The sequence below is a fragment of the Podarcis tiliguerta genome (genome assembly GCF_965153285.1).
Source record: "Podarcis tiliguerta genome assembly, chromosome: 5".
Classification (NCBI taxonomy): domain Eukaryota; kingdom Metazoa; phylum Chordata; class Lepidosauria; order Squamata; family Lacertidae; genus Podarcis; species Podarcis tiliguerta.
In genome coordinates, this window is record NC_139538.1 from 68,060,961 (window position 1) to 68,077,979 (window position 17,019).

Below are 17,019 nucleotides of genomic sequence, written 5' to 3' on the forward strand. Positions count from 1 at the left end.
TGCCCCAGCTTTGAATCAAACAATGGATGTCCTTGAAACCTTGCAGCTGCTTTTTATTCTCATGATTATTATTTTTTAAAAAATGGATTTATTCTGGTCTGATTTTGTTGTGGATTTCAGAGCATTGTTGGTTTATGCAGCATTGCATAAAGTGTGGGGAGAGACATAAAAAGACTCATGCAGAGAGTGAGCAGGCTAAGAGACGTCTAGTACAGCATGGGCTTGCACAGAAAGCAAGATGCATCTCTTGCAGAAAGATAAATAGGCATAGTGCCATTTTCCTTTTTTCTAATGCTGTTAGATAACAGTGTTCCTCAAACTTGGTTCTCCAGCTGTTGCTGGACTGCAGTTCTGGTCATCCCTGACTACTGGTCCTGCTAGCTAGGGATGATGAGAGTTTTGGTCCAACAACTGCTAGTGACCCAACTTTAAGGAACACTGTCTTAGAGCATCAGAAAGCAGACCAAGCAGGTGCACTAAATTGAGTTTATCACAGAAAATGAGGAAACAGCCATTTTTTAAAAGATAACCCATTGATTTAAAAGCTTCATAATGAGAAGCTTGGGTGAACCAAAGCATGTTACAGAAGGACCACCAGGTGCTGTGCATACCCAGACTTGAAATAGACAATAGATTGTTGTTGTTTTCCAGAGAGTAGGTATTATTGTTTCTTAAGAGTCTGTGCACTCATTTCATTGGTCCAACTTTCATCTCTGGACTAAGATTCTGAAGCACATAAAATCCCTGAAAACTTGGGGGGGGGGGAATGGCCAAGGATCGTTTGGATGAACTGAATAGAACTGTGAACTGAACATGAATTGAACTCATTCATTTTGTAAAGGGATGAATGTGAATTGGAATGACTTGCTGTTGAGACGTGTTGAACTTGAACTAGTTCCTTTTTAAAACTGAACTCTTCAAGATCTGAAACATGCCAACAATAGAGATTTCTCCTGATCTGTCTTCCTATTCAGATTCACTTTTAAAAAAATGAGGAGTGTTTTCCTTAAAAGGAAAACAATGAAACGTGGCAAAATTGTTGGTTGGTGGTTTTTGGTTTTTTTAAGAAACTGGTTGAAGGTTGCTACACATGCCAATGTATTGAGATTTACCAATGTTATATAAAGGCAATCTGTGATTGCACTATGGATATTTTCGTCTGGAGTGTCCATTATTTCTCTCCCCTCCCCTCCACTTGAATGCTTATAATATCAGCTGAAACAGGCAATTGCAGAGACTTCCTGTTGAGGTGGATTTCATCACAGTTGGACTTCAGTCTCACAGCAGATTTTTAAGCTGAGTATTATTGTCAGTCATAAATTGTTCAGACTGAAGGTCATCACAACAGGAACACGGAAAGGAACAAAGCTAAAATATATCTAGACAAATACCCTGGCCGGTATCAAAGCGAATGGATCTTTTTTACTTATTGCATGTTATATGGGAGAATAACCATTACAGTTGATGATATCAGAGAATCGCCATTACAGTTTATTGCATTTAGTTTAGCAAAGCCCATCTAATTTCAAGGCAACTACAGCCTTAAAGGCCACTTTATTGACAACAAATTTATTATAGCTAAGGACATTATAACTGGGTAATTTGGGTATCATTTTATTAATTGCATTGTACTTCATCTTCGCTATTCATTATTGTAGTGAATGAAACTACTTCACTACTTCCGCATGAAACTACTTCTCTACTTTCAATATTTTATACCAGGGCTGGGGAGCCTTCGGCCCTTCATAAGTTGTTGGACGACAACTCCCATCATTCCCAATGATATTATGAATCCTCTCAAGGTACCTCAGGTTTCTTTAAACAGGTAACTGCTGACCAACCCCCAATGCACATACAGACCAAATATTCAGTATGCAAATGCAATATAATATAATATAATATAATATACAGTAACAAGGGAATGGCTGTGCTAATCTGCTTTATTTATCCTCTAATAGACATGTTGGGGGATCCAATCTGCATCCAACAAATACAAAAAGATGGAGGGGCATTAGCGCAGCCATTACAAAAAACAAGAAAGGAAGCGTGTGTGTGTGTGTGTGTGTGTGTGTGTGTGTATGAGAATTAGCCTTGAAGAAGCACTTGGAAAACTATTTCTCCCTTCCTCTTTAACACATAGTTGTTCCTGGATTGGGTTAGCTTGGCCACACTTGTCCATGAACTGGTAATCTCAAGCTTGGATCATTGCAATGCACTCTATCTAGGGCTACCCTTGAGGGTGGTTCAGAGGCTGCAGAACACAACTGCTAGGTTGCATATAACACCTTTTTTGCAGCATTCGCCGAGGCTGCCAATCTGCTACTAGGCCAAGTTCAAGGTTTTTCTCACTAACATTTAAGGCCCTATACAGCTCAAGGTCAGGCTGCTTGGGGGACCACCTTATCCTTCACATGCCACATGAACCACTACATTCTGCAAGTGGTTTATCCAGCAAGCGCCCAAAATATCAGAAGCCCATTCCACAGTCACTCGGAACAGGGCTTTCAGTGGGGTTCTATGGAACAGCAGGTTCCCGCTATCTCTACTTTCCAGAAATAAGAGCAGCTGGAAGAAAATATCTCTGCCTTGGCTTTAAAAAAACAACACAGAATGAACATTCGGTTATTTCTGTGCTGTTTTTAGAACTACTTTAACTGTGCTTCTGATATGCTTGTAAGTTGCCTTGGCACACGTGTAAAAGGTGATGCAGAAATTACCTATAATTCATAATAGCATAATAATAGATCATTATCATCTATATATCTAATAGCATATATTATTCTATAACAAGTTTGTTTGTTTTTTTTTGTGTGTGTGTGTGTGTGTGTGTGGTAAATATTCTTGCTAAATAAATAAACAAAAATATCTGTCCATTCATGATGGCTAAAGAACAGAGCCAGTCCAAGTCCTTTTGCAGCCTAAGATGAAGGACAAGATCGCATTCCCCCATCCAGTTCACATATAGAAGCTGGTGACAGGGCAGCATCTCAAGGCTCACGTGAACCTGGGTGATGCAGAGCAGACCCAATGGCACACACAGCTCTGACCTTCAACACCTGTTGACACTTCCCACCCTCAACACCTGCTGCGTGAGGCAGCTGCCTTCCTCTGCCTAATAACAGGGCTGGTGTTGCTAGAGAGCAATTAAAGAACTGGCTTTTTTTTCAGTCTTTCAGAGAGCCATTAAAAAGAGTCTAATTCTCTGTTGGGCTTTTATGAATGCGAACAATTAATATGCTCAGAATAAATGACACAGAGCATAACTGGATTGTGAAGCCTCTCCCCATTTATATATTCATCAGGAGAGTGCAAAACTCTCGTCTTTACCAAAGAACAAGTGCATGGTTCAAGTGTGTTGAGGGTCACTAACTTCTGGCGAGTGGGCTTGAAAGCAGACTACAGATTGTGTTTATTATCCGTCGCACGTGGTTGTGAGAACGGAAGCAACCAGAGACATTTATTCCGGGCGGCCTAAAAGGAAACCTTGAAAGAAATATTCTCTGTATTTATTGCATTCTAAAAAGGAGCCAGCCAGGTCTGAAGCGACTTATCCTCCGGTGCAGGAAAAAAGGGAGCAGTAATTTGGCAGCCCTGCCCTATAGTCTGTGCTACCCGGTCTCTTGGCATGAGCATAGCTGTCAACTTACAGATTTGAAAATAAGGGACCTGCAGCCTCACCTGTTCCAGGCACTCCAGTCTTCCTGTCCTCCTGCAGTCTGGTCAAACTCATGCTGATAGCTTCGAGAACACTGTCCAAACAACTTTGTAACCAGAGGTTCAACTGAATAGAATCTGAATGACATGCACCACAAGGCCTATGCAGCCTCAACTTAAGATGGCTCCCCGGCCTGGCTTTGCACTGCAAAGTTTGCAGCAGCACGTGCAACAAAATGGCACCCAGCATTCAAAAACCCCCTCAGCTTGCATTAATTAGCCACACACACACACAGCCTCCCCCCCTTCCACGAGATCTCCTTTCCTGTTCCCCCACCATGTGCCCCCGCTCCAGACAGACCTTTTCGCCAGCAAGGGTGAGTGGGCCGTTGATGACGTATCCATCCGATTCTGATCCGAGCACTCAGCACAGGTATGTTCAACTTCTGAGCCAAAGGGAGAAAGCCCAGCCAGCAGCCAAACGAAGCCTCAAGGAAAACCACCGTCACCTCTCCACTGGGAAGCACTGAGCAAAGGCGAGTCCCCAGGGAACACAGCCAATTTGATCAGCACAAGGCATGCAAGCTCTACCCCCCCCCAGTCATTCTTAGACTTCTTATTGGGTGAGCAACACAGCCAAGCAACACAGTTGGAGCCTCCCTCCTCCCTGGCAGGCAAGGAGGGAGGGAGAGGAGCTGCTTCTTTTGAAATTTAAGGGACATCATTTAAAGGACATTTAAGGGACATCCATCAATAAGGGACAGCAGCGGGACATGGCACTGGAATAAGAGACTGTCCCTTCAAATAAGGGATGCTTGACAGCTATGCATGAGAGATCTGTCTTAGAAAAGGCCTTGGGGTAACTGTGGAAGAGTTGCAGTTGGGTGCTGTGATTGCACCCGAAAATACAAAGTGTAGTCCTAGCAAACCAACTGGAGAGTTGAGTCTCAGTGAACTTGGAAGGCCTTCCTTCTGAGCAAACAAGACAAACAGACTGGACTTGCTTACATCCTCGTGCATCTGATTTGGCTCCTCTGTTTGCTTAACTGCCAGGATATTCAAAACTTGGGAGAATTAATGGCCCGTTCCCTAATCCATTGGTGCTAACATCAACTAATGATAGGAAAGGGGGGGGGGAGAGAGAGAGAGAGACTGACGTGGTCTAATGTGTTAAAAAAACAACAAAACAAAAGCACACCACCAGTCGCGTTTCCCCTTCATAAGCACTTTGCTAGGCATACATGAGGATGAAGCAATAAATTAATGTTCTGTAGTGGGGGGAGCACCATCATTCTGCCATCTCCCCAGGGCATGTCCTAGCCAAACAGAGGCTCTTAAAAGAGGAACTTGAGGCAAACCTGTAGGGTGTTAGGAGTGCTTTTCCATGTCTCCTGCTGATGGGCCGATTCCCCGTTGCCCAAGTCCCAGGCTCTCATTCACACCCTTTGCTTCCGGGCTGCTGGTGTTCCTCGCACGTCCTAGGAGCTTGACAGCGTGAGCCGCTGCTTGACCGCAGCCTCATCCCAAGCCTTGGCTTTGCTGCTGATTAAGACTTTCGTTGCTGGGCATCTGAGGGTTACGCGGCCAAGCCACCCCCTGACTTTCCTCCGAGGTCACCAGGAAGCAAGTGTGCGTTTTGTAACAAGAGATCTTAATTAGACAGTGGTCGTGGGTGCTGCTGCTGCAGCTGCTGCTGCTGTGTCCCTAGCCTGGCTGAGGCTAAGGTTGCACAGCGCCCCCTTGTGCTCGCTTGTTTTACTGCCGCAGGACAGTTTGGGAGAAACTGGAGCTTTAAAGCGGCGTTTATTTCCTCTGTCGAATTCCCCACCCCATCCCCTTTATTTTTAACTGAGCAGTAAATTCCGTTGTTCCTGCAGTTGAGGCTTGGTTAAACTGAAGTAGCACAGTACAGAAAGCACGGTGTGTGTGTGTGTGTGACGGGGGTGGGGGGGCTGCTGGCCCTGCACGCTCCATTGATCATTCAGGTCCATCATTGTTTTCTGTGTTTCGTTAATAACTGTGTCAGGAAAGAACCCGGAGGAAAGCAAGAAGCTTAAAAGGGAGCTGGAATTCCGCCCCACCCACCCCCGTTGCAACACAGCAATGAATGAGAAACGGCGATGCCAAACTAGCCATCGACGCCGGGAGTTTCTAGGCAGTTAACTAATCTAACGACTTCCACCCCATATGCAATCAGAACAAAATGTTATGGAGCTAGAATTTAAACAGGAGGGAAGATGCTTATTTCTAAAGCACTGAAAAATCTGTACGTTGCATAACGTTGCAGCAGCATGAAATACTGGGCAGAGGATAGAAAGAGGGTTTTGCTGTTAAGAATGCAGAAAAGGGATTTTAACAAGAAAGCAGAATCTGCAACAACATGTTGCTCTGTAGTTCCAGGAAGTCTGCCATGTCTCTCCCCCCACTCCAATACTCCATTCCATTCCATCCCTCCCAGTGTTCTTCCTTGGCCTCATCACGCAACATTCTATGGCCAATGAGCATGCTCAGTCCTCGCTGGCATGCTTTGAGGTCTTCCCCTCCCCACAGGTGTTCTGAGGATCGTCCAATCCCCTGCAATGCAGGAATATGCAGGTGTCCCATACAGGGATCAAACCTGCAACCTTGCCATTATCAGCATCACACTCTAACCAACTGAGCTGGTTTATTTTATTTTATTTTTACTTCTGCAGACCTTGGCATTCCACCTATTGATCCCTCCTTCTTATATATAAGTGGTGCTGTTTGGGCTACGTAAATATCCACACTTGCAGAATGAGATTGTTAATAGTATATAGGATTCAAAAAAATGAATCTGAGCAAGATTTAGGGAGAATCATGGGCACCCATGGGGGGGGCAGGAAGGGGGCTGTTGCTCACCACTCAGATGAACCATAATTTCCAGCTTTTTTATGTTAGAGTTTATTTCTATCATTTGTAGAACCTGAAATATGAGACAAAACGTACAGGCACTATTCTCATTCCCCCCCCCCCGCCCCCGACAGATTAGCCTGCTCCCCATTTTCAGTGTTTTACTTCCCCCACCCCCTAGAGAAACTCCTGTGGGTGCCCATGGGAGTAGTATCTTTCAATCTGTAAAGTAGCAGAGGATTTTGTTTAAAAATGGGGATCGTAGAACCTTCAGCATTTGTTTCTAGCATTATAATAGCTTTCAGCATTTCAGAGTGACGTTTGTCCAGTCAGCCATTGTCACAGCGATCAGTTACGTTTTCCTGTAAAGCAGGGGCAAGAAACAGAAGTTGTTGGTTTCCAACACTCCTCAGCCCCAGTCAGCATGGCCCAGCAGTCAGGAATGTAGTCCAGCAGTGAAGTTCCTGCTTTTTAAGCCATCAGAGTTTCCTAAACTTGGGTCTCCAGTTGTTTTGGGACTACAATTCCCATCATCCCTGACCACTGATCCTGCTGGCTAGGGATTATGGGAGTTGTAGACTGACAACAACTAGAAACCCAAGGTTGGAAACCCTGCTCCAGATGAACTTTCAGGAAGACCAAGATATAGGGATAAGAGGCTTCTGATTAGGAAGGCCTTCTATTAAGTAGTGGCTACAACTGAATTGACCTTTTTGGTGCTGGCCCCTGAACTTCTCTATTTGCTTCTTAGCTCTATGTGACAGAACCAGAAACAAGCCCATCCCCCTTGCCTTTCCATTTGGACAGGCTTTGGGTGGCTAATGTTTGGTCATCTTTGGTGCCAGGCTCATCATGTTAGCCTCATGTTGTCTTTCTGCTTGGAATTCTGTTTGCATTATTAAAGTATGTTCGGTGAACTCCACTTTGAGAACCATGACATGATTTAAAAAAGAGGGCCGAAATAATACGTACATTCAATTTTAAAGCCTGGTTTGTTGCTTACAACAGCCTTGATCTCAGACATTAAGCAAAGAAACAAATCTGGTGTACGAAGGAGATTTTGAATAAATTTGATTAGGAGGATGCTCCATTTCAGGATGATGGTGGGTGTGCTTTTTTATAGAAGCAATTTAGGTTTAGACTTTATAATGATTTTTTTAAGGGCATTTTTCATTTCATGGAAAAAAGGCTGTGGGCCCCTGCTCCAGAATGTGCTCCTGATCTAGAATGGAGAAACTCACACCAGTTTCCTGGTGCAAATTGCCCCCTGCCTGGCTGCTACTTGCACCTCAATGTGCTGTTTGCAATAACCAGCACATCTGGGGACAGGTGGAGGACTGTCTGCAGGAAACTAGTGCTGTATCAGGAGCATATTCCTGCTATGGGGCCCATGGCTGCATTTCCCCACACATAAAAGAATAAAGGTGGTCAGATTAGGTATGTACCTACATAATATATAGTTGTTACTTCAGAGCCTGAACTATACCAGTCTCCCTCAAGCTTCAGAATGTGCTCTGCTGCCATTCTTCATATACAGTGTGTGAAGGATCAGTGCTGGAGTCAAGCGGAAAGCCTTGGGGCAGTGGAAGGTGCCTTCGTTTGTCTTCCCTAGGGTGTAGCTCAGAAGTTCGAGAAACAGCACCTGAGAAAAAAGCAATCTGAGCCTTAGATGCTAACATTGCTCTTTTCCTTGTATGGGCAAGCATGAAGACAGTTTACATCTTTTCCAGGTGTTAGACTGGTACTGAAGTTGTGGAAAGATTTAACTGGAAGTTTATAATGTTAGGGGACGGATAGTACCTCTGGTGGGGAACACATTATGCTCCTTCTGGGATAGTTGGTCCACCTTTGGTCCTCGCCCTCAGCTCTCACCTGTGGCTCCTACAAGCTGTCAAAATGTGACAGCAGCCACACCATCTTGTATCTGTGAAGTGGGGTCTAGTCCATTAAAGCTTATGCCAAATTAGTTAGTGTTTAAGGTGCCATGGGACTCTTTTGCCAGATGTTTTCTGCAGCAAACTAACATGGTTTTCCAAGTGAAAATATACCTTGCAGGCTTGTTGTAAGGCTGGGTTGAGGAATCTTTCAAATGTTGCTGGACTCCAACTCCCATCAGCCCCAGCCAGCATGACCAATGGTCAGGGACCCTGTAGTGCAGCAACCTCTGAAGGGCCACAGGTTCCCCGACCCGACTGTAACTTGCTATGACATTTGTGCGCATAAAGGTATACAAATAATGCTGGTGATGGTGATTCAATTTCACACGGTCAGTGCAGGGTGTTCTTTTCCTGAGCAACACAATGAAAGGTGTTCCCCCCCATCCACAAAGACTGCACAGAGGAGTAGGCTGTGGAAGCGCTCTACAAATGGGACTGTCAAAAAGCAACATCGCCAAGTGACCGCCTGCCTGCTTCCCTTTGCGCTTGCCCCATTGGTGCCAGCTCAAAAGCAGCCATAGTCAAGCCTGAAGGGATATCAAGGAAAGGCTTCAGATTGCACGTAACAGATGAGCTGGATGGTTGTGATCCCCTTGCCAGCCACTAAAGTCATACAGCCACCCAGGAAGAAAGGTGCCTCAGTGCAATCTTTGGCGCCTGGAGGAGGAGGCCTAGGCAGTGCAGATCTGATAACTCTGCTCTCCTGGCCTGAAGCATTCCAGGCCCTCTTTAATCGTCGCGGGGCTATTAAAACAGAGACGTCTGGCAGGTGTGGTTGCTGCACCTGCCAGATGATTATTATATGGTTAACTTCACTCATATGGTTGCATGGATCTTCAATGTTGCGCAGTGCTATAGTTGCCTTATTGCAGGGGAGAGAAACCTAAAGACTGAATGCAGACCTCTGGGCCTCTCTGTCTGCCCCTCAGGGCTCTCCCAGCCCATGTGCTTCCAGACTGCACCTGCTCATCTTCCTCTGCTCTTGGACTGCATATTCTTGAACTGTGATAGTGCCTCGTTTGCTTTGGAGGAGGGTAGGGAGATGGTGGCTGGGGGCAGCACCCTCTGCCCTTTTGCATGGCTGGAATGTCCAACGCGGCTCATCCAGAGCTCCGCCCACTTTTGCTTCTGACCCTGCCCACCACCATCATGTGGTTGAAGTTTGCCCTTGAAGTGTCTCTTGGGCTGATATTCCCACCCCTGATTGGTCAACTGAAAACAACCCTGTGAAGTTGCTCATTATTGACTCCCTCTTTTTGGTCGGGAGAACAGCTGCTGCTGTTCATGGCTGAATGCTAGTTCAAAACTCATTGGACAACAAGGACTCAGCCACTGAATAACTTCTCATTGATCACATGAGAGAAATGTGCTTGTGGTGGAGTTGAGAACTTTATGGTGGAAGTCATATCTGAAGACCCCATTGCCTCCCAACGATGTGCAAGCCTCTAGTCCAGTTGGTCACTACTAAATCTCAGGACAGGGCAGTAAAAGAGAGCTGGTCGCTTGCATACTTTCTTGCATACTTTATGCTGATAGAGTTGTGTGTTTCTCTCCCCCCTGCCTCCCTCCCTCCTTGGGAGTGAATTTATGACATGAAGCTAAACATTTCATTTATAGTCAAGCAGGGATAGGCAACACAGTGCCCCCCAGATGTTATTGGACTCAAGTTCCCATCAGCCTCAGCCAGCATGGTCAATAGCCAGGGGTAATGGCAGCTGCATTTCAATCTGCCACAAACTCTCCCAGATCACTAAGCTCTGTTACCTCTTCAGCTTCCAACACCTTCTTCCAGTTTCTCCCTCTGACCTCTCACTGTTGTCCCACCCCCAATCCCTGGGCTCTGAGCTTTCTTCCCTTGGGGGTTCCCCAGCTAGTTCCTCCCAACATTCCTCTTCATCCAACCAATCCATGAAAGGTGCATAAAGCTAATTTAAGCCTCTGGACTTGATGGTCTGAAGGACTCCACTTGGTTAGATAGGAATGTATATTGTTTCACTCTTTGCAATGGTAAGCTGTGTTTGGGGGTCCTCCTGTTCATTCTACTGCACAGGGCCACAGACTCTTGCCCCAAATGCCAACCCAGAATGCACTGGTGCATGCTGTTCTTAAGCAAATGGTGGCCACGGTCATTGCCCGAGTGAGAGACCACGGGAGCCTTGTGTGAGCCAAAGTAAGCTTCATGCAGTAAATCCATGATTAGACCTCTCAGTCTATCTTACTGAAATGCAGCTGCGAGGGCTGCCAATGTGACTGAGGTAATATGTGACCTGCAGCCCTCCCATGCAGCCTACAGAGCCAGTGTGGTGTAGTGGTTAAAGTGTCAGACTAAGACCTGGGAGACCAGGGTTCCAATCTCCAGATGGCCATGAAGCCTTGGCCTAGTCTGCTACTCGGCCTAATTTACTTCACAAGGTTCGTGTGGACATTAAATGAGGAGAACCATGTAGACCACCATGAGCTCCTTGGAGAAAAAGGTGGACTAGAAAAGCAACAAACAAACAAATAAATAAACAGCAAGCTAACTGCAGCTTGAGGGCTGGGGAGGAGGTGTTTGAAAACGCGCCATAGTGGAAGGATAAAATCCCCCCACACACACACACACAAACACCACTGCCATGACTATGGCCAAAATTGCTGGCACTCTCTCCCTCACATACCTGCATTTCAAGACAGGCCATTCTTGCAGATCTTCCACACAGATTGGACCTGAGCTTCCTGGAGGCAGAGTGGGTTATATATAGGTGAAACAAATGGACATTATGGAGCAGGCTGTATGCTTTTCTGACCCACCCACCATCAGAAGTAGGTAGGAAAAGTGTGCGCAGAGCTGTGGAGAGTGGAGTTGCCTCTTCCACTGTCCAAATCCCATTCTGTAAAAATGCAATAATTCCTTTTTTCTAGACAGGAGGAAAGACACATTAAAAACCGTCAGCAGAGTGCAAACAGTCCATCTTTTCTCCTTATCTCTTTGAGATTATCAGGTGCTGCTGGTTTTTTTTTTGGGGGGGGGGGTTAACAGTGCTGTGGAGAGGTAGGAAGGGGGTTATTTCTTTATTCACCCCTCTAAGGCTAATCTTGCCTGCTTTCATCTGTCACAGACAAAACAAAAATCAGAACCACCAGCGATGCTTCCTGGACATTTGAGACCTCTGTGGTCTCTGCATCCCCCTTCCTTAACACGCACACTTGCTTGGGATGGAGGGGGAGGGGTGCCCAGCATCCAGAAAAGGAGCAGGGAATGGGGAGCAGCCAGCGAAGTGTACACTTTCAGCCCTGTACTCATAATTCATCTTTGAGAAGGGAAGGGGAAGGAGGGGAATGTTTATTTAGGGATATTGAACATTAATGGGTTGAGATAGTCCTCTTGTCTCCTTTTCCACATATGACAAACAAAGAACATTTTCTGGTGCTTTTCTGCATGCAGCCGTTAAGATTACTGAAGGAAATGTGCCCTGTGTGAGGCAGCCCTGTTAGCAGTCCCCTGCAGGCAGTTAATTTTGTAGGCCTGCCCTTCTTTAATAAAAACCAGTCCTTTCATACAGAAGAGGTAGAATGGTACATCCACTTCTGCTGCTAGGAAAACCATGCAGGCTCCCAGGTTACACAGAGTTCTGTTCTGACCCTATCAGTTTCCAGCAGCAAAAGGCACAAAAAAGCTGCCCTTCTAAGCACAGCTAGGTCTGTTGGCGTGACTTCCTTCTTAACTTCCTTAAGATTACAACTTCATTTAAAAACAAGTCTCACTGATTTAAGGATTGTGTCATTATCACAGGGCGGATCTACATAGTACCTGATCTGTGCAGTAGCTATTTTCCCTGTGGTTCAACAGCATTCCTCACATGGCAACAACTCCCGATGACCCAAAGAAGTTTCCACACCAGTGACATACTCTTCTCGGTACACCCAGCAGTGACGTAGAAACTTCTTGCACTGTTTGTTTGTTTTTAAACGTAGGTAGTAGTTCCTATTACATGTTATAGAGATAGTTGAAAATTGCCACATGTGGAAGCAGTTGCTCAGGTTATGTATAGATCAGCCCTCAAGAAGACTGGTACAGTGAAGCCAAAGAACAATGACTAGTATTTCATGTTTATTTTAGCATCTACATACTAGATCAGGGGTGGAGGGCTGTGGTCCTCTGCTGCTGTTGCAGTCCAACTCCTATCTGCTCCAGTCAGCATGGCCAAGGGGCAGGTTCCCCATCCAGGGGCATCTTACCCATAGAGGCTAGTGGAGCGGGGCACCAGGGCACCAAGTTCTGGAGGGCGCCAGGGAAGAGGCGGAGGCTGGACGCGGTGCTTCCCAGCATCAGCTTGCTGCCTTCGCCATGCCGCATCAAAGCAGTGCCACGCCCGGAGCCTCCGTCTGCCGTGGCCACCGTGGCACGAAGTGGCCAGCTGAGCTGGGAGGTGCCGCATCCAGCCTCTGCCTCTTCCCCGCTGGAGGAGCTGCCCTCCAGCTGCTGCCTGCCTCCTCCAGCCCCGCTGGCAGCGCCGTCCTCCCTAAAAAAACTCTGGGAAACAGGGGGCTGGGCGCCGGAGGGAGCTTTGCACCATGGTGCCGAATATACTTAAGACGGCTCTGTCCCCATCCTTGTGTTAGGTGCTGTACATAGAGCAGAAGTGACAGCAGCTGGGATAGCTCAACTGGAAGAGCACAATACTCTTAATCTCAGGGTTGTGGGTTTGAGCCTCAAGTTAGGCAAAATATTGTACTAGAAGACCCTTGTAGTCCCTTCCAACCCTACAATTCTATGATTCTACGACCCACCCGCTCATAAAGTGTGCGACAAATGACAATAGCACCCGTGTGCAATGAAATCCTATGTTTGCTTAGAAATAAGGATTGCTGACAGCAGGGAGAGTTTTCAGTGCGTTTACCATCACAGGGTTATTGAGTTGCATCAATGAAGTTTAAGGCTGCACAGTCACTTGCACAGCTGAAGAGGCAAACCACTCTATAAAGTTGGAACTGGAAAGTGGCTTGTCTCTTTAGCATGTGGTGGAAAATTCAAAGAAACATTTGTTTGCAGCATAGTTTCAAGGTCCCCTTGAAACTGTACCAGACACTTGTATATCATTGAATTCATAGAATTGTAGAGTTGGAAGGGATCATGAGGGTCATCTAGTCCAACCCTCTGCAATGCAGCAATCTTTTGCCCAGTATGGGGCTCCAACCCATGATCTTTAGATTAAGAGTCCCATGCTCTACCAATTGAGCTATTTGGCCCAGGGATCACATTTTTTGGAAACCATTGCCTCATATTACACAGGACGGGCATAGCTCTGAATTATCGGCACTGCTTCCTTAATTTTTTTTTTTTTTTAAATCAGTGATTTCAGTCAGGGAGGAGGAATGCAAAGGTAAAAATCATAATTCCATCTCCATGTTGTCACCTTCACAGCCCACATCTTAAATTTACCTGCGAATAAGTTCTCTTTTACCTTAGCACCAGAGTTGATAATAGGAAAAGCTAGTCAAGTGAAGGTGCAGAGGGATAGTGGCCAAACTAACAGTACCAAAATCCTCAACCTATGCTTGGAAGTGAAATTGACTTTCAATGGGATCTCTTACCTGTGAGGAGGCCACATTCAATCAAGTTAGGAAGCAGAGCATCAGGCACGGAACACGGGCACGTAGGGTGAAGGGGAAGAGCCTGACACACGGAGCCAGTCCTTAGGTACCAACGGGACCTATTGCTTCCCAGGCTCAGTGGAGAGGCTCGCCAATCGCCACCCTTCGGAGAACCTCTTTTGACGCGCCAAATCCAAACATTTCCCGTGTCCCGAGTGACTCTGAACCGGTGGTTAAGAGCGCGCGTTTATGGTCCACGGCGCCGGAGCTTTGCTGCAGAAATAACTTAAAAGTGGGGATTGCAAGAATGTCGTGCGTTAAGGGAAATGCTCTTCAACCAAGGCAGCGCGTATCCGTCCATTTCATAACATTTATGCACCTTAAAAACCTCACAGCGGTTTACAAAAGAGAGGGGGGAAAGCAGCCTGAAACTTCTGAGTACACACGTGCACGAGATCGGGCGGCTGCTCTTCCGGCCTCCCGCCAACTCGTCTGGAGAGGCTCCAGCTCCGTGATTGGGGAGCCGATCCCCGCCGCCGCCGCCGTGTTTTCCGCGCGGCCTGTGGGCCGTCGCTCGCTCCCCGGCGCCCCCCTTCCTTCGCCCGGCTCCGGCTGTCGCTGCGGCTGTCGCCCGCCCCCTCCCGCGGAGCCCTCCTCCTCTCCCTCCTCCTCCTCCCGCCAGCCCGTCCCCTTCTCGCGGCTGGGCTCCCCTGCGCGCGGGACACCTTGGCACTGTCGGAGGAGGCTGGACGCGGGGAGGATGCGAGGAGCAGCGCCGCGCCGGCAGCAGCAGCAGCAGCGACAGGAGCCTCCGGCGATGAGAGCCCCGCAGCAGCAGCAGCAGCCGTGGCTGCCCCTCTGAGCGCCGCTCCTACCAACTTGGAGAGCGGGGAGGAGCTGCCCAGCCTGGCACCGCAGGAGCGGCTCGGCGGCACCGGCGACCCTCTTCCTCGCGCGGCGGCGGCGGCGGCGGGTCTCCCCTTTCCCCGCTGTGGGCAGAGGAAGAGTTGCGCGGACCCCCGTCCCCACAGCGTGGCTGCGAGAGGCGGCGGGAGCAGGGCAGTCTTGGGGCGCCGGGCGGGGAGGCTGGAGTTTTGGAAGGGCTGCCGAGGGAAGAAGCAGAAGAGGAGGGCGCCTCTGGAGAGGGCGAGGAGGCGGCGGCGCAGGAGGAGGCGCAGGAGAGCGGCAGACGCGGCAGCCTCGTCCGCGCCCAGCGATGGCTCCTGCCTGGAGCCGGGGAGTTTCTGGCCCCGGCGGGATCGTCCTGCTCCTGCTGCTGGGGGGCATCTGCAACCTGAGGCTTTGCCACGCAGGTAAGACTCGGCGCGGCTCGTGGGAACGCGAGAGGGGCTGGGGGGGGGAAGGCGGGTAGCGCTGCTTCGTCTCTTCAGGACTTTGCTGAGGTGGAGAGAGACTTGTATCCTCTCCTGGTTTCCCACCCGCTTCCTAAAAGTTACCTCAGACTTTCAAACAGCCCCACACCCCTACCTCGAGCCCGTTCCCCACTTTGCCGCTTGTGCATATTGATTCTTCTGCCCGCGCTTATTCCGGCGGCGTCGAGAAGGGGAGCTGGATTACTTGGGGGGGGGGCAGTAAAGAAACGAAAATAATTGTTTTGCGCTCTCGCCCTCTCTCGCTCTCCCCCACCCCTCTTTTAGTAATCGAACACCCCAAACAACGTTGCTAGTAAGCGGTAGCCGTAGCGGGGGAGGGCGGGGGCCTCGGCTGGCCGAGTTTGCCCCGCGCTGGTAGGACAACGGGACGGTTCCCCCCGCTGTTCTCCTCAGACGCCGCGGTTTTGAAGAGAGGGTGGCGGAGAGGCGCGGTTGCCTCGGTCTGAGGGACGGGGAAAGTCGGGGGAAAGAAGTCGTCGTGGTGCTGCCTGAGTCAGGGGGACCCAAAGAGGAGAGGTTTCCACAAGTGCATCGGGAGTAGTTCCCAAACACAGCCCCCCCCCCTCAATGCTCGGAAGTAGCTGCACTAGCGCTCAGGGCGCAGCCTTTCCTCTGAGTGCAGGTCGGAGGAGCGTTTTCCAAGCTTCCTTAGGAAAGGTTTTTCTTTCTTCTTCTTGCCTCCCAGAAAGGTGAATATATAACCCAGTCCACCTTGCAAAAAAGGGTTTGCTTGGAAGGGGGACGCAGGATCCCCGCTCTCGGGGCAGGTGCATGTGAAGGATGCTCGTCCTCTGTGTACGGTTAACTCGGGAATAAAGCCTCCTCGTTTCACTTACTCCGAGGAAGGCAGCGTTGGGATTCACACTTCGGAGGAGTGAGTTCTGCAGGGTCGTGATGCATGTGTGCATAAGTTTGTGGCGTTAGGTTGGCAGCCAGTGCGTGCTTACCTGGGAGTAAACCCCATGGAACCTACACTTGCACCTGAGTAAATGCACTTATCTGTTATATATATGCAAGTAACTGCACACATTTCCCCTGAAATCCAGGTTCCTGGTTAATTGACAGCAATAACTCTTATACTTTTTGCCAGGTGATGGGGGTTGACTGACTCCACTCCTAATTCAAGCAGAAGTGGGTGATACTGCTCTGAATCTTTGTCATGAGTGCCCATGGTGGAAATCTGAACGTTTTAAAAAAGTAAATTGTCAGAGCCCTAAAGCAATGTGCCTGACTCTTTCAGAGACTATCTGTATTGAATAGTCACTGTGCATGAATTACCCCTTGGAAAGCAATGCTTTTTAAAAAAAATCTGTGCAAAAGCAATCTGGATTCTCTCCTGCGACAGGAACTAACTGACTGGGATGTAACCGCCCCTCCCTGAGTGGCATCTGAGTAAGTTGCTGGCCTGAGAGACTGCAATTCAAAGTAAATCACCTACTTCAAACCTGGCTGCTAATTTGAGGCGACTCCTGCATGAACTCTCTTCCACAGCCTTACTGTTTTAGACTCCATCCCTAATGCACCCTTTCGCTTCAGCAGGAAGTCTTTTTGAACTCAGTGGGGCTTGCTTCCAATTTAACACCATAGTG

The 17,019-nt window shown here is 48.2% G+C and overlaps 1 protein-coding gene and 2 long non-coding RNA genes across 4 annotated transcripts in view; 1 reads left to right on the top strand and 2 right to left on the bottom strand.

Moving 5' to 3' along the window:
- LOC310678116 overlaps positions 1-17,019 on the bottom strand; it is a 463,560-nt gene that overhangs the window by 384,858 nt on the left and 61,683 nt on the right. The window lies entirely within an intron of this gene.
- LOC310678124 overlaps positions 1-17,019 on the bottom strand; it is a 408,095-nt gene that overhangs the window by 342,318 nt on the left and 48,758 nt on the right. The gene's annotated exons all lie outside the window — the stretch shown is intronic.
- UNC5B (unc-5 netrin receptor B) overlaps positions 14,735-17,019 on the top strand; it is a 164,036-nt gene continuing 161,751 nt past the window's right edge. The window contains exon 1 of one of the 2 annotated variants that reach the window (XM_083441380.1): positions 14,735-15,349. In XM_083441380.1, the coding sequence (XP_083297506.1) occupies positions 15,253-15,349 (97 nt within the window). In that variant the 5' untranslated portion in view covers positions 14,735-15,252. The remainder of the gene's footprint in view (positions 15,350-17,019) is intronic. The other variant, XM_083441381.1, reaches the window with a different exon arrangement.